Here is a 22356-nt window from a genome sequence, read left to right as displayed (position 1 = left end):
AGCTGATTATCAATTTAAGCTTATCAATTCATTACTATGACTGTAAGAAATGTTTCTCATGGTCATCCTCCTTGTGGCATCCCACAAAATTTCCTTTACCTTACACCAGCACAATTTAAAAGTGCACAGAACTGTGAAAATAATGAAAATCATATAATAACTATAAAAAAAAAGATATGGTTTTGTAACTACAGGGAAGTGCAAGTCCACAGTAGTGAAGGCTAATCATGACACACTTTCCTGAACTGCTCTAATAACTGGCCAGATCTTGACTTCTTAAGCACTTAAAATAACTGAAAAAAAAAATCTCATTTGTTTTTTTCTGTTTAGAAAATGAATAATTTCCTTTTAAAATACAAAATTTCTAATGCACAGAATAGTTAATTTGTACTGTACCTTTCCTTGTAAGAAAGTTAAAATTACCACTATGTGATGCTATCTTGTGCAACTGCCAGTAGCATACACAACCACTACGTGTTACTTATAAAAAAAAGTCCAGCCTAATGTCAAAGACTGTATTTATTTCCTTGGTAACTTAAATTAGAACTCAAACTAAGTCAAGATTTCTGTGTTTCTGTGCAAATGTTAGAGCAACTGTTTATACTGTTGATTAGAGTAAGTTGGACTTCAGCAACTATGTTAATACCAGATTATATTATAAAAATCCAATGCTGGTTTATGTTCCTTATCAAATGCCACAGTACACTTCAGTTAAGAAGAATCAGATAGAAACTTTAAAAAGAATCCTAAAAAATCCCAGACCCAGAAGATACATAAAAATATGTCAAATAACATTGTTGTACTATAATGCAGTCCTTGTTTCATGAACAGACTTTTTTTTCAGGACAAAAAGATGTAGTTTAGTACTACTTAGATTAATTCTTATTCATCTAATCGTAAAAATACAAGAAGATAAAGGAAACTTACAACTGAATTACATGTGACTAGTTCTTTAATTCGAACCATTACTTCCTGTGTGAATGTTCCTGGCCAGAACACTTGGGAGACGAGTCCTTTGGCACAAGCTTCCTGCGCCGTCAACTTCCTTCCACTGAACAACATTTCATTGGCCTGAAGGGATAAAAAGTTACTTCTGGTATGAAATGTAATGAGACAAAACTCATCAAAGGAAAAATGTTAAAAACAAATAAGAAAGAAAAATGCCTGCACTGTTTGAAATAGTTTTATTACAGCTCTTCCAAGTTTTGATTAAAAAAAGAAAAATACTGGCCTACAGCTGGCTAGTCCATATTGTTGACCAGTACTAGGTCAGTAGTTATTGAAATGTGGATGTCTATGATTAATGGTTAAATGTGAAAATGTCTTCTGTCATCTCCTGGCTGTGAATGTTTGTTAGCTCTGGCTTTCTTGCAGTATTGCTGACTTGGTTATCTGTGTGTGTGCAAAGAGGTTATAATGCCTGGCAAACCTGTAAAACACCAATGAATACATTAGCTTGCCCTTTATAATGATGTATTCCAGTTTCTGACCAAATTCATAGAAAATAAACATTCACATTTTCTTCAAGAGTCCAATACTGAACTGATAAATCCTTTCAGAATCTGATATAGCAGTCTTAGTAAAATATCTTGCACATGGTTTAAGGTACAGAATCAAGTGCTACCTTCTATGCAACAAGACGCTCTCTCTAGTTCTGTAGATGTTTTTGATTTGTAATTATTATGCACTTCACTATTTACCAATTTCCCCATTAAAGTTCTGTCCTGCAATGACTTTAATTCTAGCTTTTTCAATACAGTTTTCAGTGACATTCACAGGGAAACAGGCAGTGGAATTTAAAAAGTCATAGTAATAATCAATCTTAAAAAAAAAGAAATTAGTGTTATTATTTCCTAATGACTTATTTCCACTGAAAACACATGACAAACCCATTACTGGATTGTTGAAATATAGGGAATAAGGCTGTTCTAAAACACAAACCTGACAGGTGTAACATTCCTAAGGGGAAAATACTGAGGTTTTTAATGTTGTCCGATACTGGAAATTTTGGCAATTATTTCAGCAACTTTCAGTTAAGGATCTCAAATAATGATTAACTTAATAAATAATTATTTATTTGTTGTGCTACCATGTTCCTGGTATTGCATTTTACACAAAAAGCAATTTGGAAACTCTGAAATTTGTTCCTTTGTAATGAAATATAAAGCCTGGATTCTACTGGCAGTTTACTTCCTGACTGCCAGTCCATTAGGAATGCAAGAAAAAACCCCAGCCACTTTCCTAGCATATTTTACTTTGATTTTACCATCTGCACATCTCTCACAGTTAATATGGAAAGCTGTGATTCACATATATTAACTGATAAAACCCCAAATCTCATGCACTATGATCAAGTTCTATACCCTATAGTTCTACCTTCTGAGAACGCATTATCAAACATACATTAACCATTCATTCTCCAGAATGTATGTGAATAATAATAAGCTAGATAAAAATAATAAATACTAGATAAAATAAATACTAGATAATAATAAGCTAGATAAAAATAATAAATACTAGATAAAATAAATACTAGATAATAAATACTAGATAATAATAAGCTAGATAAAAATAATAAATACTAGATAAAAATCAGAGAGGTATACATGGTTGTTTAAAACAGGAATCCATTTTCCGACACAGTTAGGGGAAAAGTAGTCTTCCAAAATAATTTTAAAAATACTTAACATTTCTATGAAAGATCAAAATGTGAAGTCAATTTAACTAATAGTTAGGACAGGCAAGCATTTAAGCCAGGAGGTCAAGTCTACATATTCTTGACATGTATCTTTGCAAGGATAAAAATGAATGCTAGAAAGCCTTTTTTTCCCCCTAAAACTTAGTTGCAACTGCTGAGTTCTCCTAAACATTAAATATCATAAGTGAGAATGGTGCAGTTATCTTATTTCTGCCAGCTGTAACACAGTATTAGCATAAAATCTCACAAGAAATGAACATTCCCATTGATGTTCTCACTTGACAGTTTTTGAAGGGAAATGTCTTGCTCTGGCATCTTCACTTTTGATCTATACACAGCATCTGCTGGAGACCAACTGCTAAACAAGCTTTAATCTTAATAATGCTTTGTACCTGCTGTAAAAATTAACTCAGTGGTTACTTTCCAAGAAATATACTATAGCAATAGAAATGAGTGTGACAAAAATATTTCACTACGATTCTCATTACCAACTTTCTTTTTCTACTCTGATAGAAAATGTCTCCTTCCACAGAGGAACTTCACTTGGACCTCTGGATTCACTTCCAGTGAGGGCTTTGAGGCTCACCAGGGTCCTTTTGTGCAAGGCCACAGGTACCAGGGCCATGGAGCACATCAGTTGTCTTGCTCAATGATCAGGAGGCAGCAGCCTCTGAACCACCCCAGATCCTGCCTGTGATGGGGACCCCAGGCACTATGGAACCATGTTTTCCTTATCAAACAGAAAAGCTAAGACATCCTGCCAAGCATGCTGGGGACTGGCAGGGACACCCAGTGTGTGATGTGTGATCACACAGCTCCTGGGTTTCATATCTAGGACTTGAAAACCAGAGCAGGAGCTCCATGGCAGACAGATAACATCTCCCCATACAGACATCACCTTCATGTCTTTTACAGATTATTTTCAAAACTCAAAAGCCAAGTTTAGGGACACTTCTAAAATTCTTGGTAATTCCAAGACGGTATCAGTTTTGAATCCTAAGGTTTGGGCTTCAAATTTCCTGGAATAAACTCACGGTTGAAAATGTTTGGGAAAAAAAAATCCCCATCCATGACAGCCCTGCTGACCCACAGAAGGTGACTGACCCCACATGGAAAATATTTCCAGGAATCTTAAAGTGCAACATTTTTACACAACTGCAGCTAACAACAATGTATTTTAAGACTGACTTAAAAGAGTTAGGGGTGGTACTACTCCTGCTGAATTGATATATTTGTAGAAAATGTTATGATGCATACAGAGGCCTTAATTCTTTACTTTGTATATTTTTTTTCCCTGAATATTTTGCATTTCACTCATAACATCTTCCTGCTGGAGTTCTCTCTCTCTCTTTTACAGACAAAAAAACCCTGCTTCTTTATCAAAGTCTTCAGTATGGATTCTGAACATATTTCATGAAATGTGCTGAGTAAAGTTCAGCTTTGTTCCAGAGAGACACTGCTTTGCTGCAGAGAATCGAGGATAGTACAAAAAGAGTGGATTTATTTTCCCCCTTTTTGCACTGACCATTTTGGAATTGCTACCACTGGAAGCTTTCAATTTAAATTTTTATATTGAAGAATGAGAGCATTCACAAACACAAATGAAAGAGTACACTGGGGAAGAGCTTGTGTTTTTTGCACAACTTCTAAAGAAATAAACAGTAACAACCACAAGTCTTTAAAGGACGAGGATGGACGGAATGGATGGATTAATGGATGGATGGCCAAATAAAAAGGGAAAGGAACAATCAGTAGTTTGAAACATGCTAAGGAATTAAAGATACTCTTATAAATGTTAATCTATTTTAGTTACCTTTTCTGTTCTCATCTAATAACTAAATCCAAATATGACACAATTAGCTATTAGATTTTTTAGAAATGGTGTTGTAATATTTATTTTTTAAATCAACAAATACCTACAGGGAAAAAAATGGCTTTTATAACGAACAGTAATTGTGGAAAACAGGTGTAGCCACAAGCACTTGTTTCATACTGTCCAAATTGGAATAGGATGTAGGTCTAGGTTTTCAAAGAACACAGTATGAAAAAACACTAAGCAAAATGAAAATAACATAGGTAGGAGATTCTTAAATAGCTTTTTGTTAGAAGTGCATGGAAGCTGAAATAGTTATTCTGCATAGTGGCATAAGACTGCTCCTGGCTGGTGTCACAGTGCTCTGCTGTGCAGTGACACTGAGTGCCACACTGGTGCTGTGCTGAATGCAAGACACCCGTGGCTGGTCCCCACGAGGCAGCAGCAGGGGAGGTGTGTCTTGGTACACAGGACATGACCCTTCTGACACCATTACGGCCAAAGGTGGGACTAAATCCCATGCCTGCTTTCTGTTTTGTGCATGCAGGTGAAGAGTAAGTTGTAAGAGCATGGAGCAGAAAAGCTATAAAGGGTAGCTTCTCATGAAAGTTTTTCATGAGAGAAAGAAAAAAATTAAGAAAAAGACAACACAGGAAGGCAAAAAGTCTTGAAATCACACTGGATAAATCATCCCAACTGAATTGTGAAGCTGCCAGCCCCTACCCTGCAAGCTACTTACAGAAGCCAGGCCCATTATCCGAGGGAATGTAAGGGATGAACATCCATCTGGACTTTGTCCAAAAGTAGTGTATGGTGTCTGAAACCAGGCCTTCTCGTTGGCCCAAACCACGTCACACAGAGGCAATATAGATGCTCCAAGTCCAATGGCTGGGCCATTTACTGCTACAATGATAGGCTTCTTAAACTGAATAAAAGTATTCACAAAATTCCTGAAGAGAAACAGAAACATGCGCTCACTACATATACTGAGAGTGTAAAATACACGAGCCCTTGAAAACTCTGCAATAATCCATCTTTACAGTAACATCACTTTCAAACCCAGTCTGATAACCTTTCACAATGAGGTGGATATTTGGTGGATGAGTGGAGAGAGGTGGATATTGTCTACACAGAGTTTGGAGTGAGGATTTCAGCACTGTCTCTCCTAAGAGTTTCATAGTCACGCTGTTGATGTATGAGCTGGATGAGTAGACAGTGAGGTGGGCTAAAAATGTTGGAATGGCTGGCCCAGATGGTGGTGACTCATGGCACAGGCCAGTGATTTAAGTGTTGCACCCCATGGGGTCAGTGATGGGTCCAGCACTGTTCAACAGCTTCACTGATGATTTGGTTGGTGGGGAAGCGCTTATCCTGAGCAAGTCTGCTCAGGATACAAAACCAGGCTAATACACCAGAGGATTGTTCTGCCATCCAGAGGGACCTCGACAGGCTGGAGAAATGAGCTGACAGGAACCTCCTAAAGCTCAACAAGGGAAGTGCAAAGCATTGTGCCTGCGGAGGAAGAACCCCATCAATATATTCTGGAAGACAAGCTGGAAAGCAGCTTGGCAGAAATTCAGCTAGGGTTCCCAGTGGATACCAAGTTGAACTTGACCCAGCAGTGTGCCAGTGCTATCTATCCTGTGCTGCTTTAGGAACAATGTTGTCTAGAGTTTGCAGGAGTTGATCCTGCCCCTCTGCTTAGCCCTAGTGTCATTATGGACTTCTCAGTGAAGGGGAAACGGCAGATGGTCTAGCACAGGGAGATCAAGGTGACTCAGGGACTCAGTGGGCTGGGCTTGTTCAGCCTGGAGAAGGCTCAGGGATATCATCAAAATGTAAAAGTACCTGAAAGGGGATGCAAAGAGGACAGAGCCAGCCTCTTTTCAGTGGTGCCTATTGAGGCAGTGGGCATAAACTGAAACATGGGAGGTTCCCACTCAATAGCAGGAAACACTTCCTTGCTCTAAGGGTGGCCAAACAGGCAGCTAACAAGCTTGTGGACTCTCAGTCTCAGGAGATTAAAAAAAAACCCAGGAAATCAGCCTGGCAAACCTGCTCTAGGTGACCTTGCTTGAGCAGGTTGAACAAGATGACCTGCAAAGTCCCTTCCAGCCTCAACCATTTTCTGATTCTGTAAAAGCCTACCATTGCTCCCAGCCCAACCTATCATAATAGTTGGGCAGGTGCAGATTTAACACCCCTCTACAAGCATCAGCTGATACAGCACTTTGGTACATTCACATGTCCCACAGCACTCAGATAAGGCTGCACCCATTCCACACCTCTGGGTGCCACAGTTGTGGCACCAGCCCTGCCTGTCCTCACTGTATTCATGTATACTATATGCTGTGTATACTTTATACACAACATAAGATATTTACCTGTGTTTTTAAGCGACAGTAATAAGGTATAAATGAAGATGGGCAAAGCATTATTGATCTTCCTTGAGGAGCTTTCCTTAACAAATAAATCTGCTTTTTAAAACTATGAACATAAACAGCAGAGCTCTATTATCCTATATCACACATGTGGAAACTTTCCCATCTCATCTCCCTTCTTTTGGTTGGTAGTAATGCTCTGGATACTATGCTATTAGGTGCTAATATATGCATATTCTCATCCTCATTGACAACAAAAATGACAATTCATTCCAGTACCCACAAAATAAGGATGCTTCTCTGTTCTCAAACAGTAATGCCCCCAAGAGCTTCTTAGGAAAAAACAAAGAGTCATGCGTGTATGAATACATACAGGCATGACTCTATGGTATGGTATTGCTAAGGTAATTTTAAAGTTTGCTCCCTATCTGTGTTACATATATTTGTATTTCTGCAAAACAGGAAAATTTTACTATATTGCATTCAGCACTAAAGGTTATCAACACTCCTCCTTAACTCATTCTACTGAACTGAAATAGTTAAATCCAAAAATCCAAATCCAAACCTGGAACCATCTCATGCAAGTCATCATACAAACATCCTATCCAGAGACTTAAGATAATTTTAATCACGTTTGAATATCCCAGAGAGGACCATCTCTAGAATACACAAGCAAAATACCTTATTTGAAAGGGAGGGTGTGTGGCCGTAAGTCTTTTAAGTCACCTTTGCCCATTTTATTAACAATGAATTAGGTGAAAAAACAGGTTTCTAGAAGGGCCCAAGTTAAAATAGTGATAGAAGCTCAGTGCTAAGAGCTTCTGGCCATATCTGAAATCACTGCATAAGCAACTTTTACATGAAATGACCAAAGAATTTCTTTTGATAAAAATAACTATAATCATCTTTACGAACCAACTGTGCCTCCAGTGAAATAGGCTTTACATGTCCATAGCCTTTTTTTAGAAACATGACCATTGACAACAACAGAAGGACTCTGAAAGAATATAGATACTCTGGAAGAATGCAAGAGACAAGGATCTCAAAACCAGTGCTCAAATGTACTTGTTTGTAGTGTTAAAATGTGTCTCCAAGATCCATACATTTTTCCTATATATTTTCTTCTAATTGGTAATAGTTCAGATTAATTTGTTTAAATGTTAGGTTTGGTAACTAGCATTGGGATGATAATCACCAGTATTAATCTACTCCTCTAAAATATCCATCATTCCACTTCTCTGAACGTACTATATCAACTCATTCAATACATGTCTTGAATTTTGGAGTATTAAATTGGTTTTCTGGAAACCTATGGCTATTAAAGTATTTTAATATTGTTTTTAATTGGAGGAGCATTGCAATACTCCCAGTTTAAATCTGAAATTAAAAATGCATTAAATGACAACCCAAATAGAAAAGGACTGGAAGCATAAAGACGCTATAATTTAACAGGTGAATGTCTGAGATCTTTTTGAATAAGAGGCTTTTGAAATAAAGATAGAACAAGCCAGGCCATATGATGAATAATACCCATCAGATGACTGAAGACAGTCATACATACCTAATAGCTTCTGCCATCTTAGTGCTTTCCTTCTTTCTATCATCCGTTAAACGTCGTATAAAATAAATAAAATCAAGACCACAGCAGAAAATGCTACCAACCGCACTGAACAGCACAAGTTTACTGTCATCTGCAGCTGCTGTGTTCAGTGCACTTTGGACTTCCTTCATTACCTGAAAAATAAAAATGTCATAAGAATAATTTTAATTCATCATTAAAAAGTAGCATGTTGTTCTCTTCCCTTCCTCCCCCATGAGACCCTTCAACATCTTTAATTTTTCCTTAGGATCCACTCAACCATCTTATTAGGAAAGTTAACTTTCTTCATTATCCAAAAAAAATGGAAGTTAGTGTATTAGACGCTTCACATTTCAAAAATGTATTTAAACAAAGATAATTAAATCATTAAGGAAAGATCTATTAGGTGTAATCTATAACTAAAGCACTCATTCAGCATTTCTGTAATTTGGACAGCAGATGGCATATGCAACCAGTACAGAAAAAAAAAGAACCTTAATTGAGGCTAAAGCTTTTTTCAAGTTGCACTCTGTAAATCACTGCACATCTTATAAAAGACAGCACAGATCAACACGGTCAGATAACAGAGTTTTTAAATGCAACTGAGTTACACATATAGACAACTGTACATATAACACCTTGCAAGTAAGAACCTGTATTGTCTTTTGTGTACTTTTGCGCCTGAGTAACAAGCAGAAATAAGGCAAGGACTTCAAATTCCCCTCCCAAAATCAGAATTGTTCTGACCTCTGGATTTAATGAATTATTTTCAGATGATTTTGTTGATAGTAAAATGTGTGTGAATCCGTCTTGTTTCCTGACAACAATGTCTCTGTACCGGTACGCGCTCTCCGTTTGTCTCACGCTGAAACGTAGCCTTTTATCAAAGGGTTGATCTCTCCTGTCATCAATAAACCTTCGTTTGCTGGCTGTCACTCCTGTTACAGATGTCTGGATGTTGGTTGTACCATTGGCTGCTAATGCTTCCATAAATGTGGGTGTACCTGGAAATAGTTTAAACAAGTACAATTACATTTGATTAGTTCACGCATCTCAAAATCCCCATTAGCATGAAAACATGCAACTCATATAAAGAACACACAGTAAATATCAAAGTCAGTCTCCTGGAAGTTATTGAAAGAGACACTGTGCACAGAGCAAAACTGAAGTGACAAAGGGATTCAAGAAATTAATTTTACCGTTTTGAGAATATACAATTAGAATAAGCCAAACAAACCAATTGTCGTACACTTTTTTTTAGAAGGGGAGAAATGTGTATTTAACATTCCTAATACCAATGCACTTCAGTAAATTAATAGTCTGCTTTCTCCCTTTCTAACATTTTAAATCATTTAACAGCATCAACACTGCTAAGAGAAAGCAAAAGGCTTTTGTTTTAATGAGAAGTTATTATAAAGAAAAAGACATTTAGAATAAACCAAATAAAGAATTTTATTGACAAGATCATAAAAAGCATAATAGTCTTGAAAAAAAAATAGAAATGAAGAAATGCAGACTATACTTCTTTGAGAGGAGCACAAGAAGTGAAGTGATGTGATCCATGAAGTGATGGATATTTTAATGGATTCATAGACAATGAGATCTTTCTCATGTTCAACATTTTTTGCTATTGGAATTGGCAAATAGACAATTAAGTTTTGCTGGTCTTGTTCCCAATCCCTTACATAGAGGGAGTTTGAAGGCATGTAAATAAAAAGCCCATTCCTCTTGACACAGAAGGGACAGGTTTTTCTGCAATGCTCATTAGAAACTTAATGCCAAATAATAACCATTCATTAGAGAAAATAAGAGAACATACTGGATCTACAATGCTTCTGTATGTTTAGGTCTCCATGCAAAATCTCCCCCAATTTGTCATACTAAAGTAATGGAGTGTGCATAGGACAGGGGGATTAAAATATTGGGAAAGTGTGTTAGAGTCCAAGACAGTAAAGTTTTAACTTTTCCTGAGAATTGAGCTCTGAGACGAAAATCTTCTGGAAAGCCACTGCCCTTATCTCACTAACAGGTACTTCAGAACATCAAGCATACGATGTCTTAAGAAGTAGAGTCACACCATGTGTAAGTAAATTATTAATTAAATGTTATTGTAATTTGTCATTATCTTTCTGAATAAGCTGTATTTTAAAATTAAATTTTTTCAAATTCTAATTTGAATTACAATGTTCTTCAAACATGTTCTTCTAATGTTTTAATTACAATGTACTTCAAACACTTGTGGGTCCAATGAAGACATTAAGGAGGCTCACTTAAGTGACTGGAATGTTCAATATCTTGATATTTCCACTGTATTCAAGTGTTGCTTACCTTGACTCATGAATTATGAGAGAGACAATATGAAAAGAGACTACATTTAATTAAAATTTAGAACATTATACATTTTCCTACTTATATTGCAGAAAATGTCTCTGGATATAAATGAAGTTTTTATATCAAATATTTTTAAAATAAATACTTTATTATAAATACCTTATCATTAATTAGGCAAATTGTCTGTTTAAGGATCTATACAATAAGATTTTATTCTACTTTTTAAGGTCTTTCTTGTTGTATTAGTGATTTAATCCTCTTACCATCTCACTTTCTATGAAGAAGTTAAAGACAACTCAAAATTTTTAAGTTGTTTAAATTAAGAGTAGGAAGAGTAAGAAACTGGATTCAGTTTGTGATCAGTTTCAGAGACAGAGATAAACAAAATTATACTAGTATTTTGTATTGACACAAAAATTTCACATTTATTCCCAAATTTTCCATAGCTTATAAAATTCCTTTCTATTTCATTTCAGCAGAATAAATAAAAATTTGGTGTATACTAAATATGAATTTGATGAGGAAGGCTTTCAATGTTTTTGAAATTGTATTACAGTAATTGCATTCCTCTAAAAGAATTCTCTTGAAAGGGAATTTTCAGGAACACCAATGTTGCCTCACATTTCATAATGAACACAAGAAGAAATTGTCCTTTTGTCCTAGCCATAGTGAAAAAGGTAGAGAATTGGGAGAACAGGATAGACTAGACTAAGCCAAAATGAGGAGTCAGTAAACTTGTGCAAGACCTTTGAGCCTATATTTTCCCACGACTCATTCTTTCAAAGATATACTCAAATACCAGAAAATTACTTCTGAGATGCAAGAGACAATGATTATATACTTTGAGAGACAAAACTTCTGGCAAGAAAGCTCAAGATGTAAACACCACAGGCCAATTTCCATGCTTATTGAACTGGCAAGAGACCTGATTTTATATAAACCCTGTCCACACTTATCAATAGTTGGGAGTTTCAAACCACAAGCAAGGGACAGCTGCAATTCTTGAAGAGGAAGAAGTCTCCTCTTTCCAATCACATAAACACACTTCCAGGATACTTGGACTGGACTAAAACAATCTGACAGCTTTAGAAACTGTAATTCTGCACAGGGAGACTCAGCCAGCCAGTTCAGAACACAGCACTGAAAGGTTTAAAACATGTTTGTTATTGTTTGTCATCACCAACAGACTTTTGGGACCCTGTATACCTGACAGCACAGGGGGCTCTTTCTCTTGGCATTTGGTCCTTGGAAGCAAAGGGACAACTCAGACATAAAGCAATATTTCATTTTGTAAGCACACAGGCAAAGGTGGTTTTGCTGCTCAATCTTGAGTACATGGCACAGCAAATAGGGATGAAAAAAAAAAAGTTCCATTGAGAGTTAACTGTATTGCCAGAGATTTCCTTACATGAAAACTTTACATTAAGGTGACTTATCTTCAGGATAATTACAGCTGTATTTTAGTATTTTAAAACAGAGTTTTGTAAAAACCAAAAGCAGTTCTGCATTTTAAGACATTATTGGAGATAGCATAGCAAAGATAAAACACTGTGGCCCTCTCCTTTCAAACTGAGCTTCCAAAAATAAGTAAGGACTTGGGAAAAAAGGCATTTACCCTGGATATTGTCAACTAATGAAGAACTGTTTGTTTAAGGCATAAAAAAACAGCTTATAGCTATATACAACCTTTCCACATGCAAATTGTCAACAGTGTGATCTCAGAGCTGAAGACAGTACTACTGGACAAAGCCAAAGCTTCACTACACAGATGCAAAAGGAAGTTAAGACGACTACTTGGTTCTGCAGCTGTTGACCAAAATCTGATAACAGTCAGCAATTCCATGCAACCGCCCTTGGAGGGAAAAAAAATAAAGCTATGAGCAACAGATAAGAAAGGAACTGGTCATATCCAAAGGAAGACAAACACAAAATACCAGTTTTGGGAAAGGGGCAGAACAAAGGTGCTTTTGTTAAAAACACAAGTTATGCTCACTTCACAACAACCTAAAATTAAAATCCCAAGCAACTCACTAAGATATTCATGCCTCACTGCTACTGAGAAGTTCAGTTTACCTTATATATCAAAACCTGAATACAAATACTCCTCTCCCTGCAACAATTCTGGGGATGCATCCAAAGAGACGGTCTAAAACCAGCCAAGCTTCTTTTGCACACTTCTTTTTGGGTACATATGTGTTGGTGCTCTTAATTCAGGGTTTGACTGACAGAGTATGCTGTCTCTGAAAGCTTAGCATAGATGCCTTAGGAACAAGCACAAAAACATGAGAGGTGTGAACAATACTGTCTGAGTATTTTCTTTAACTCCAGCCACCAGAAACTTAGCAATTACTAAAATGTGCATGCACAGAATCATAGGCTGCACCAAACCCCATGTAATTAAATTCTTCTTCTTCATGGGATTGTCCAATTTACTTTTTAAACCACTATGGGTTTGTCTTCCAAAGTATTTCTTGGCAGCAAGTTCTGGAACATACATGTTAAATTTCTTCATTCCTTTTATCAGAGCCCTTCTCCAGATTGACTAGCCCCAGTCTTATTTCCCTTTTCTTCTTCCAGAAAAGGCCAGTCCAAGCCTGTCATTCTTCTCCATGCTTCTTCCTCTTCTGTTAACTCTTGGAACAGGGCCCAAAGTGGGACACAATATTCAATTCAGGTTTTGTTTTGTTTTAAGCTACCACCAAACAAATGTATGCAGAAAACTATCCAAAACAAACCCAATGCCCTTTCCCTGAGCAGCAACACACAGCCAGGAACCAGTCACTGTTTTATGTTTTGCTATAGGCACTGTTTGGTATGTAAGCCTGTTTTGTCCCCTCCTCAATGCCTGGCATTCATCTGCACCGAAAGTCAGCTCTCATTTTACTCATGAAATCACTCAATATTTTCAGAGAAGCCTGCCGTGTTCACAAGAAGCTTTCAGAACTCCCATGTCTTTCCTGTACCCTCCTGGCACCACTTATGTCCTTTCCTACACTAAGTGATGAAGGGGTTAATCAGAAGCATCCCACTTGAATAAGCAAATGAACAAACACCACCAGCAACAATGTCTTAAAGTGTTAACTGCAGAAATAAATCTACAACTGTAACTGATTACAACTTAAGTACCAGGCAGGGAACAATATGATCTGGAAAACTGATTGGTAAAAACAACTTGAATTTTCAATGAAAAAAAGAAATTAAAATTTGGTGCTAGAAGTAAGTTATATTTTTTCCTTAAGTTCTTTCTGTACTTTTACTTCTTCATTGTACCCTGTATATATAATCCACAAGAGTTCAAAATTAGTTGTCCAGTGCAGCTTGCCTCACATTTAATTTTTTGCCTACAAACAGAGGTGTTTTGTTACATGTTCATATATATTAGCAATCTCTAACTGTAAACACTGTTAAGCTTTTCCAGTCTTAACTCTGCACTACATCAAATACTTCACAGGAGACAGGAATTCCAGACAGTGATACCACAATGCAAACATAATACAGAAGAGTTTCCAGTATTATGTCCACTTCTTCAGTGATTACACAGAAAATATCTTAGAATTGTAGTGTATTAGGACAGACTAGAGAAACTAAAAATGAGGGTTCTAAACCTCCTATGTACATGCCTATTTTTTGTCTGAGTATGCATATTAACAGCACTTACATTTTTAAATCAAACAAAAGTTCCACTTAGCCTGAAATGTCACACTGAATATTTGCAAGAAAAAGAAGTCGCAATTTATTGTACACAGAACAAATCGGCATTTTAGGTGAAGTGTATCTGAAAGAGCATTCAAAATATGCTGGTCACATATGTAAGAAAGATGCAACTTCAGTTAATTCCTTCCAGAAAATGTTGTTCCACTGATACACAGCACAAACCGACAGTGCAACAAGCAGTAAGTTGTGCACACACCAGCATCAGAACAGGCATCCCAAAAGATGCCTGGGAGGAGAGGGGATGGGAAAAGTCCAATATTCCTTCAAATTATAGGCTGATGATCACTGCAATGCCCCACTGCTGATACCCTCGTCAAAACTCTTACTGAGGGGAGGGAGGGAATGTTCCTGCGCTGTAACAGTCCTTGCTAAATAAAGTTAACCATTTCTGATTCTGTTTTAAGGAAACAGTTACACAGGCAACCATTAGATGTTCTGCTGTTTTTGCAAATATGCCATATTTCAATACAAGGACTATAGGTTTTAAGAACAGATTAAAATTATGATAGATCTTGGTGGAACATCAGCAACAGGAAACTACAACTCAGCAGCAAGCAGTCACTGTCAGGCTTGCTTGTCAATGTCTACCTTCAACTCCTAAGCATCCTTTTCTCTTGCTGTTTAATTACGTCTCTTTCCCATACATTTTGCTTGGGTGTTAATCGTAAATGTGACTTGGCAATGTTGATCCTATTAAACTTACATTTTTTACAGGACACTGCTGTTGTGGACAAAATTAATATGAAAAGAGAAAAACACACATGCCCCAGTAATATTTCTCTACTCAACTTTTGAAGTTTTTCTATCTTACACTAGCTTTTAATCTCGGCTGCCATGTCACATTTAGAGTAATATTGTCTACAGCAGCCTTTCCCCCCCCACCTTGTGTAGCTAATTTTCTCTGTTTCCTAGATTACTCAGAGCATCAAATATCTTTATATGTTATTTTAATATTGTTATGGAACAGGGCACCATTACTGGTCATATTGGACTTTAGTAGGTTATAGGCTATGAATTATTTTTGCTTTTGGATATCTTTCCTTTTCAGAACATGAGCATCCACGTGAGGATAAACTCATAATACCAACCAAAAATGCAACTAAATCAGAACATAAAATTCTATTATTGGAAGTGAGCAACCAATATAAGAGAAAATTGCTTTTCTTCACCCTTGACTTATATAGGTTTACATTAGCCTGACTGCTTTACATTCTATAAGGAGAAATTTTATAAAATTACATATGTTAAAAAATGGGAATAACAAAACACTAGACCTAAGATTTGCTAAGACCATGCTCACAAAACCAACAAGGATAACATTAACAATATATAAATTTGCAACATATCTTTTAAGTAGTATGATTAAATTTTACTGTCTTTGAAGAGGAACTGTGCATTTTTATGCATAATGTTTAAAGTAAACTTTCCAGTCTCACAGTGGAAAGAAGTGCAAAATGTTTTCCAAACTCATCTCTATTCTTATTATTTCACCAAAACCAGAGAAACAAACACTCCACAGGTAGCAAAATCTTTCTCCTTTATCATGGATTAAGATAAATTAGAACTATTTTCCTTTCACCTTCCCCTGCAGTTTTAGCCTGTTTTTGGAGTGATTTGTCTTCCACTGAATCTATAGTCAAGATGCTACTGACAAATCAAAAACAGCACACGTGACTGTTCTCACAATTTTAGATGGCTGTAAGGAAAAAAATATATAAAAATTCCTAACTGCCTCCAGTATTACTCCAGCCAAGAAATCCCAGCCATATTTCACAGTAGTATGCACAAAATTATTTTATTTGGGAGGCAAAGAGTTAGTTTCATTTCTTTTTTCCATGAATAAGTCAAATAAGAAAAGCTTTTCCCTGGTTACAGACCCCTTTTTGAGGTATTTTAATAGTGGGAACATTTCATAAGGGAAAACTCTTCTATCTTGATATTTTTGGAGCTGTGGGTTATGATACCACAGCATTCATTCAAAATGCTCTAAAATTTGAGAGTTAAGCAAGGACATCTCTCGGGGCTCATCTACAGAGGAAAGCAATTGCAAAATAGGCTAAGGTTTAAGCTTGAAGTATACCCAGCTATTTCACACTAACTCCTAAGATGAAGACATTCTATATTGAGAGCACTTCACTGCAATTTAATCCAATCCCCTGAGTGATGTGAAAAATGGCTCTCTTTTTGTGGGATATTGGTCCTAATGTAAGGCTTATCTAGAACAGATACTGTCAAAAGACATCCCAGTAGTTTCACCTATAGACACAAATATATATGTGCCACAGTACACATTGTATAATGCTTATAAGGACATTAAAACATTCTAAAACATCTTAGCTAAATCACAAATGAAATTTAAATAGATGGCTATAATACTATATTGGAAGAACACTTATATTTACCTTCTTTTTGAAAACAAATGTGAATACTAACTGATAGGCTCATTCTTATCACATAGAGGAGGCTCTCAACACCAGAGTTTGCAAGAGCTCCATTCATAACTGCCCCCAAAACCATTTGGCATTTCAACACAGAAAAGAAGTAGACAGGGAAGGCTCAGGACTTTCAGAGGTTCAGGAAACTGATGTGCATGTGTTAAACATTCCAGGGAACCCTGAGATCAGAGTGCTGGAGTGAGCATCCCTCCTGGAAAAAGGCACCTCTATTTTTATGTATCTACCTCAAAAATGTACAAACGTCTTTCCAGCCTCTATCTGATGTCTGCTATTCACAGAAGTTGTCTCAACCTCCTGTGGGATATTCAACAAGAGGTTAATTAAAAGGTGGCAAATGAACCTGAAGCCATCTTCCAGTACACCAAGGGCACACAGGTGTGTGCCCTAATGACACCAGCTACACCTTATACTTGAGTAACCTGCAATACTTAATGTATACACAGGCAAACTGCTCTGCAGCAGCACCTCTTATCAGAAATTACTGACCTTGGAAGAAATAACTGGCTGGGGTGGGAAGGGGAAGAACAAAAGAGGAGTCTCTGGCTTTTCTAAGAGGTTCCCAAGATCCTCAAGCGAAAAACTAAACTTTGCAGAGCTGGGTATTTAGTCCTGATCCTTGCACTTACGCAAGAGAGATACCAGCCCCTTGACCACTTCTGCCGCCTGAAGGGGTGTGGAGTGAAAATCAAGAGCTGGGCATTGGCACCAGTAGGAGAAAATAGGGTGAAAAGAAGATTACAGGTCTTGGGAAAGCGTACAGTCGGGGACCGCTGAGGAATGGGTGATGAAAAGTATCTTTGGACATCCCATGCAACAGCTGCTGGATAGTCAGATGCTCTGAACTGAAAAATTAATTCAGAACAGTATCACATTCACCTTGCTCAATCTGCCCTGTTGCAGAGGATATGATCTACTGGCAACAGTAGAAAGGAGTGACAACCTGCACTTTCAGGCCATATCTGGCCTCTCTGTTTTTTGACTACAGTAGCTAGGATCAGCACATATATGAGGAGCCACCTCAACCAGAGAACTTGTGAAGCATGTCCAATAATAACAATAATAATCACCATAATCAAAAAAATACCCCACCAAAACAATGAAATAAAGAAAACTTCAGAGAAAATCCTTAAGTCAACAGTAGAAGACTACCAAGAGTAAGACTCAGATCAGATGCTTTGCATGAAAAAAAATACAACATCCTTCCTCAATTAGGCTTTTTCCTGCATCACTGCAGGAAATTACTAGAAAGCACAGGAGGCATTTGTCTTCACATCATTTTGCCCTGACCATGGTACAAGTGGTATAGCTCTCCACACCTGGGATTTGCAGAGACAGCAAAGATCTTGAACATGGAGTACAGCATAAGAAGGACACCGATCTGCTGGAACAAATCTAGAGGCACTGGAACAGGTTTCCCAGAGAAACTGTGGACGTTCTGCCTCTGGAAGTGCTCAAGGCCAGGCTGGATGGGGCTTTGAACAGTGTGGCCTAATGGAAGGTGTCCTTGCCCCTGGCAGAAGGGTGGGAACTGGATGATCTCTAAGGTCCCTTCCACCCGAAACTGTTCTATGATGATGGCCTCAAGTCTTGGGAAAATGCCCATCAGAAGAAAAAGATCTCATCAAATTTTGCAACAAAGAGATAAATAAATAAATAACCCCCCAAAAAATACATCACAGGGAAATAACCACAGATGCAAGCAGTGAACAGAGAAGACATCTCAGCCAGCAACTGGAAGAGACAGAGGCAGTGAGCTGCCCTTACACAGCAGGATGGAACACGTGAACAGGTTCTATTTGGGTGCACGCTCTTCATACTGCTGAGGAAAGCAATAGGCGTCTGTAGAAGACCTTAGGTTTTCTACTGCATTGCCTGTTGTCATATTTATGAACAAATTAACAAAGGAATAATCTCACAGACAAAAAACCTGAACTGATAAGTCCATAAAACACTAATTAAGTAGTTAACACATGCTGCCATACATGGAAAATGGTTCAGAGCTGCCAAAGTGACTTCCTTCAGGCTACAAAGCAAGGAATATAGAAGCCAGGATTATTAGTTACAGGTGGTCCCTATCCCCAAAAACTATTTTTTCCTGCAAGAATCTGCTTTTATGAAGTACTGGATTTTTTTTTATTTACAGAAATCATTAGTATCCAGATTAAAATGCAAGTACCAAAAAAGATACTATTGCTATACAGAAGAGACAGCTAAAGAAGCAACAGAACTAACATGGTGATATTTAAGTGGGGCATATTATTTCAGCAGCACCAATGTATAAATATGAAACTACAGCCTCTGAACTATTACAAAGACCAATACTAGGAGGCTGACATTTTGAAGGGGAAGAAGAAAAAAAAATCAAGAAATTAGGAAGTTACATCTGTGGTAGAGAAAACAACTAACCAACAGGAAAAAAAAAAAAAAAATGTGGTTTAAGGCAAATTTCCAAACAAGCTTCATAAAAGACAAACCAGTTAAGGTCTGTCTCAGAGAGCAGGACTTAGCAATCAAAATCAAGGGAGGTTTAGTTAGGTACCATAATGGCTGTTGCTACACAAACTCCAAGAACAAAGTGTATCATGTCTGATATTTTAAACCAAAGTGTGCAGTGAAAGAGAATTTTATAGTTTGTGTAGCTGGCAATCGCAAAGTAAAGTTTATTTGGCTATTTAGTGATGTCAGCAGGAGCACATCTTTCCATGGGAGTCACACTGATGTGTTCACAGTTCAAGAGCAAATTTATAGATTTAAAATATCTTATCACTGCAAATTCATGGAAGGACATAGATCCACAACCTGTTAATTTGAAAAGGCAGGTAAAAGGAAAAAAGAAATTTTCATTTGAAGTTTGGGCTAGCAGGCTAGCTTCTAGTACTGAAGCTTTGTGTTCAGTAGGACGTTCATAAAGCTGTGCTCAGACTTATATTATTACTAAGAGGTGGTTCACGGGTGACAGGGTCTGAACATTTTTAGGTGCAGTAGATGCTTACAATGCTAAATCTTGCCTTAGGAAATAATCTATTAAGAACACAGAGAAACCAAAAATATCAAGGAGATTCACTACACAAATGACAGAAGAATTCTATTGAGAAAAGATGGTGTACACAAAAATAATGGGACTAGTACATAAGCAGCAACAGTTGTGAGCTCAATTTCAACTTGGAAACCATTTAAATATGTCATAGATAAGACAGAATGATAGATGAATTACATGACTGGTTGCTTCCTGAAACCTGCCAAGGACCCACCTGTTCATGATAGATTCCAACCACTGAACAAACAGAATGGAATTGAATTTTAATTTCTACTAAGATGAATGCTGTGCAATTTTAGATAGCTGTGTTATGTAAAAAAGATATTGCATTGAATACTTTTCAGACAAATAACAAGATATCCCAGGCATAAGGAGAGGGTGTAAAAATGAAACAGAACTTATACAGTAATTGAATTACTTTCTTCAGGAGTGAGATGTAGCTTCAATTAGCGCCACATGGTTAAACAGGTCAATAGAAACTGAGGGGAAAAAGAGAATATGCTATACTTACAAGAAAATAGGAAGTAAAGAACACTGGTAAGGATACAGGGAGATGCTAAAACAGATAAAGAACGGGTATTAGAAATGCAAAGTAAAACTCTAAAGTTCTCATAGATACAGATGCTAAACACAAACTATTTTTCCAGTGACAAAGAAAATAAGAGAGGAGAATTAGACCAAAATCAAAAGTGAAATGTAGTGCAAGGTACAAAGTCAATTAAAATACTAGTGGTGAAACCAGAATGCCATAAGAAAAATATTTATAATGGGTATGAATATATTGTACATACAACAAATGACAGACTTAAGAGGAGTGACCAGTGAAATACCTCCAAGACTTGCTTGCTTAAAGACTAGCAAATTTGGAAGGTACCTTGGTTAATAAAATTTATAGTGATGTAGTTTCAGATATATGTAGAACAAAGACTTTTAAAAAAAGGCAGCTGTAAACAACTTTAGTTTATTTCTGTTTATAAACAAGACAGCTCTCAAAGTCAAGTTTCAAAAGTGTTCTTCCACTTAAAACCTACTGGAGATCCAAAGCAATACTCAGGAGAGCCACACTGGGTATCATAGAAAAATTTCATCTTTTTACAAGAGGTCACTCATTACTTGGAATATATTTTACCAATATTTTGCAGTTTCATACCATTACAAATAATAAATCAGAAGTTTCTCTATAATATATACTTACATGTGAATGTAAGGATTTAAAAATAATAACCTCATCACAGCAGCAACCCTATTTTGCTCAGCATTGCAACTGTATATATAAAATTATCCTCAGTTCTGCCAAGTGGGAAATATGTTCAAAACTAAAATTTTTTTATTTAAAAATTAATTTTGCTTCCTAAAAATCCTAAAATGGGACACTTAAAAGTGGAAATTTGTAGCAACAAAGATTTCAGGGTTATTGTATATGTACTGTGGACATTCTCTGTCACTGGCAATTTGGTATACAGTTATAAGAAACTCTGCATCTCCATTTGATCTCAGAATGTCTCCACATCACTAATGTGCTGCCTAAGATTAACAGTTTACTGGAACCAAAGTTGCTTATAGTTTTCCATTTAGTTATTATCTGTACATCATATTTGTGTCTTGCAGTCATAAACACCTTGTCTTTTCTTAGTTATGATACCTGATGACTTTTCCACGCCAGCTCCATCACAAAAGATACCACACCATTAGATATTTCCTCCTACAGCTCAGTTAAAATGCTATCAAAGTATTTTTAAGCTGTTCTTTTGAATCATCACAATTAAGAAAAATGTTGCAGTGGAATCATCCTTTTCATTATTTTTTAAACAAAATTATAAACTAATTGGAATTTCTAGAAGAATTACTGTGGGATTTGTTTTTCAAAGAGGGATTACTCCCCTCCTGACCCCACCCCTCATCTCACAAAATCAGGTAAGAGACTACAAGCAAGAAGCAGCACGATCATTGTCGGAACTCCAATACCCACAGATTCCGACAGATCATATCCTTGCTCAGACCAACACTGCAAACAGAGTAACCAAATTCATTCCTACTACAAGGAGGAAGTCTGCTGCATGTATGTCCTCAGGCTTGATTGCTCATGCCCCAGACTGGCAATCTGTTTAGTTGGAATATTCAGTAAGATCACACCTTCCCTAAGCCTCAGCAGACTCCTGTGACCTGGGCAAGCAGCACATACTGAATTACTTTGAGGTACTTAAGTATCAATCTAGTTTACATAATATCAAAATTAAGATTTGTTTCCTTTCACTTCTCTGTTTCTTCCTTGTATAGCCTGCCACATCATAAACAAGTCACTCATAGCAGATATTTCTGCCTGACCCAGACACAATGCAGCTGGGTT

The 22356-nt window shown here is 36.9% G+C and overlaps 1 protein-coding gene across 3 annotated transcripts in view; it reads right to left on the bottom strand.

The window, feature by feature from the left end:
• CDYL (chromodomain Y like) overlaps window positions 1-22356 on the bottom strand; it is a 103481-nt gene that overhangs the window by 2005 nt on the left and 79120 nt on the right. Inside the window, exons 3-7 of one of the 3 annotated variants that reach the window (XM_030265444.4) lie at window positions 20521-20565; window positions 9219-9475; window positions 8454-8626; window positions 5251-5461; window positions 928-1071 (exon numbers count right to left, since the gene is read on the bottom strand). In XM_030265444.4, coding sequence (XP_030121304.1) covers window positions 928-1071; window positions 5251-5461; window positions 8454-8626; window positions 9219-9475; window positions 20521-20565 — 830 coding nt within the window. The other 2 variants (XM_072924100.1, XM_030265445.4) reach the window with 2 other exon arrangements.

The sequence above is a fragment of the Taeniopygia guttata genome, chromosome 2 (genome assembly GCF_048771995.1).
Source record: "Taeniopygia guttata chromosome 2, bTaeGut7.mat, whole genome shotgun sequence".
Lineage (NCBI taxonomy): Eukaryota > Metazoa > Chordata > Aves > Passeriformes > Estrildidae > Taeniopygia > Taeniopygia guttata.
This window is presented reverse-complemented; position numbering and strand designations above follow the sequence as displayed.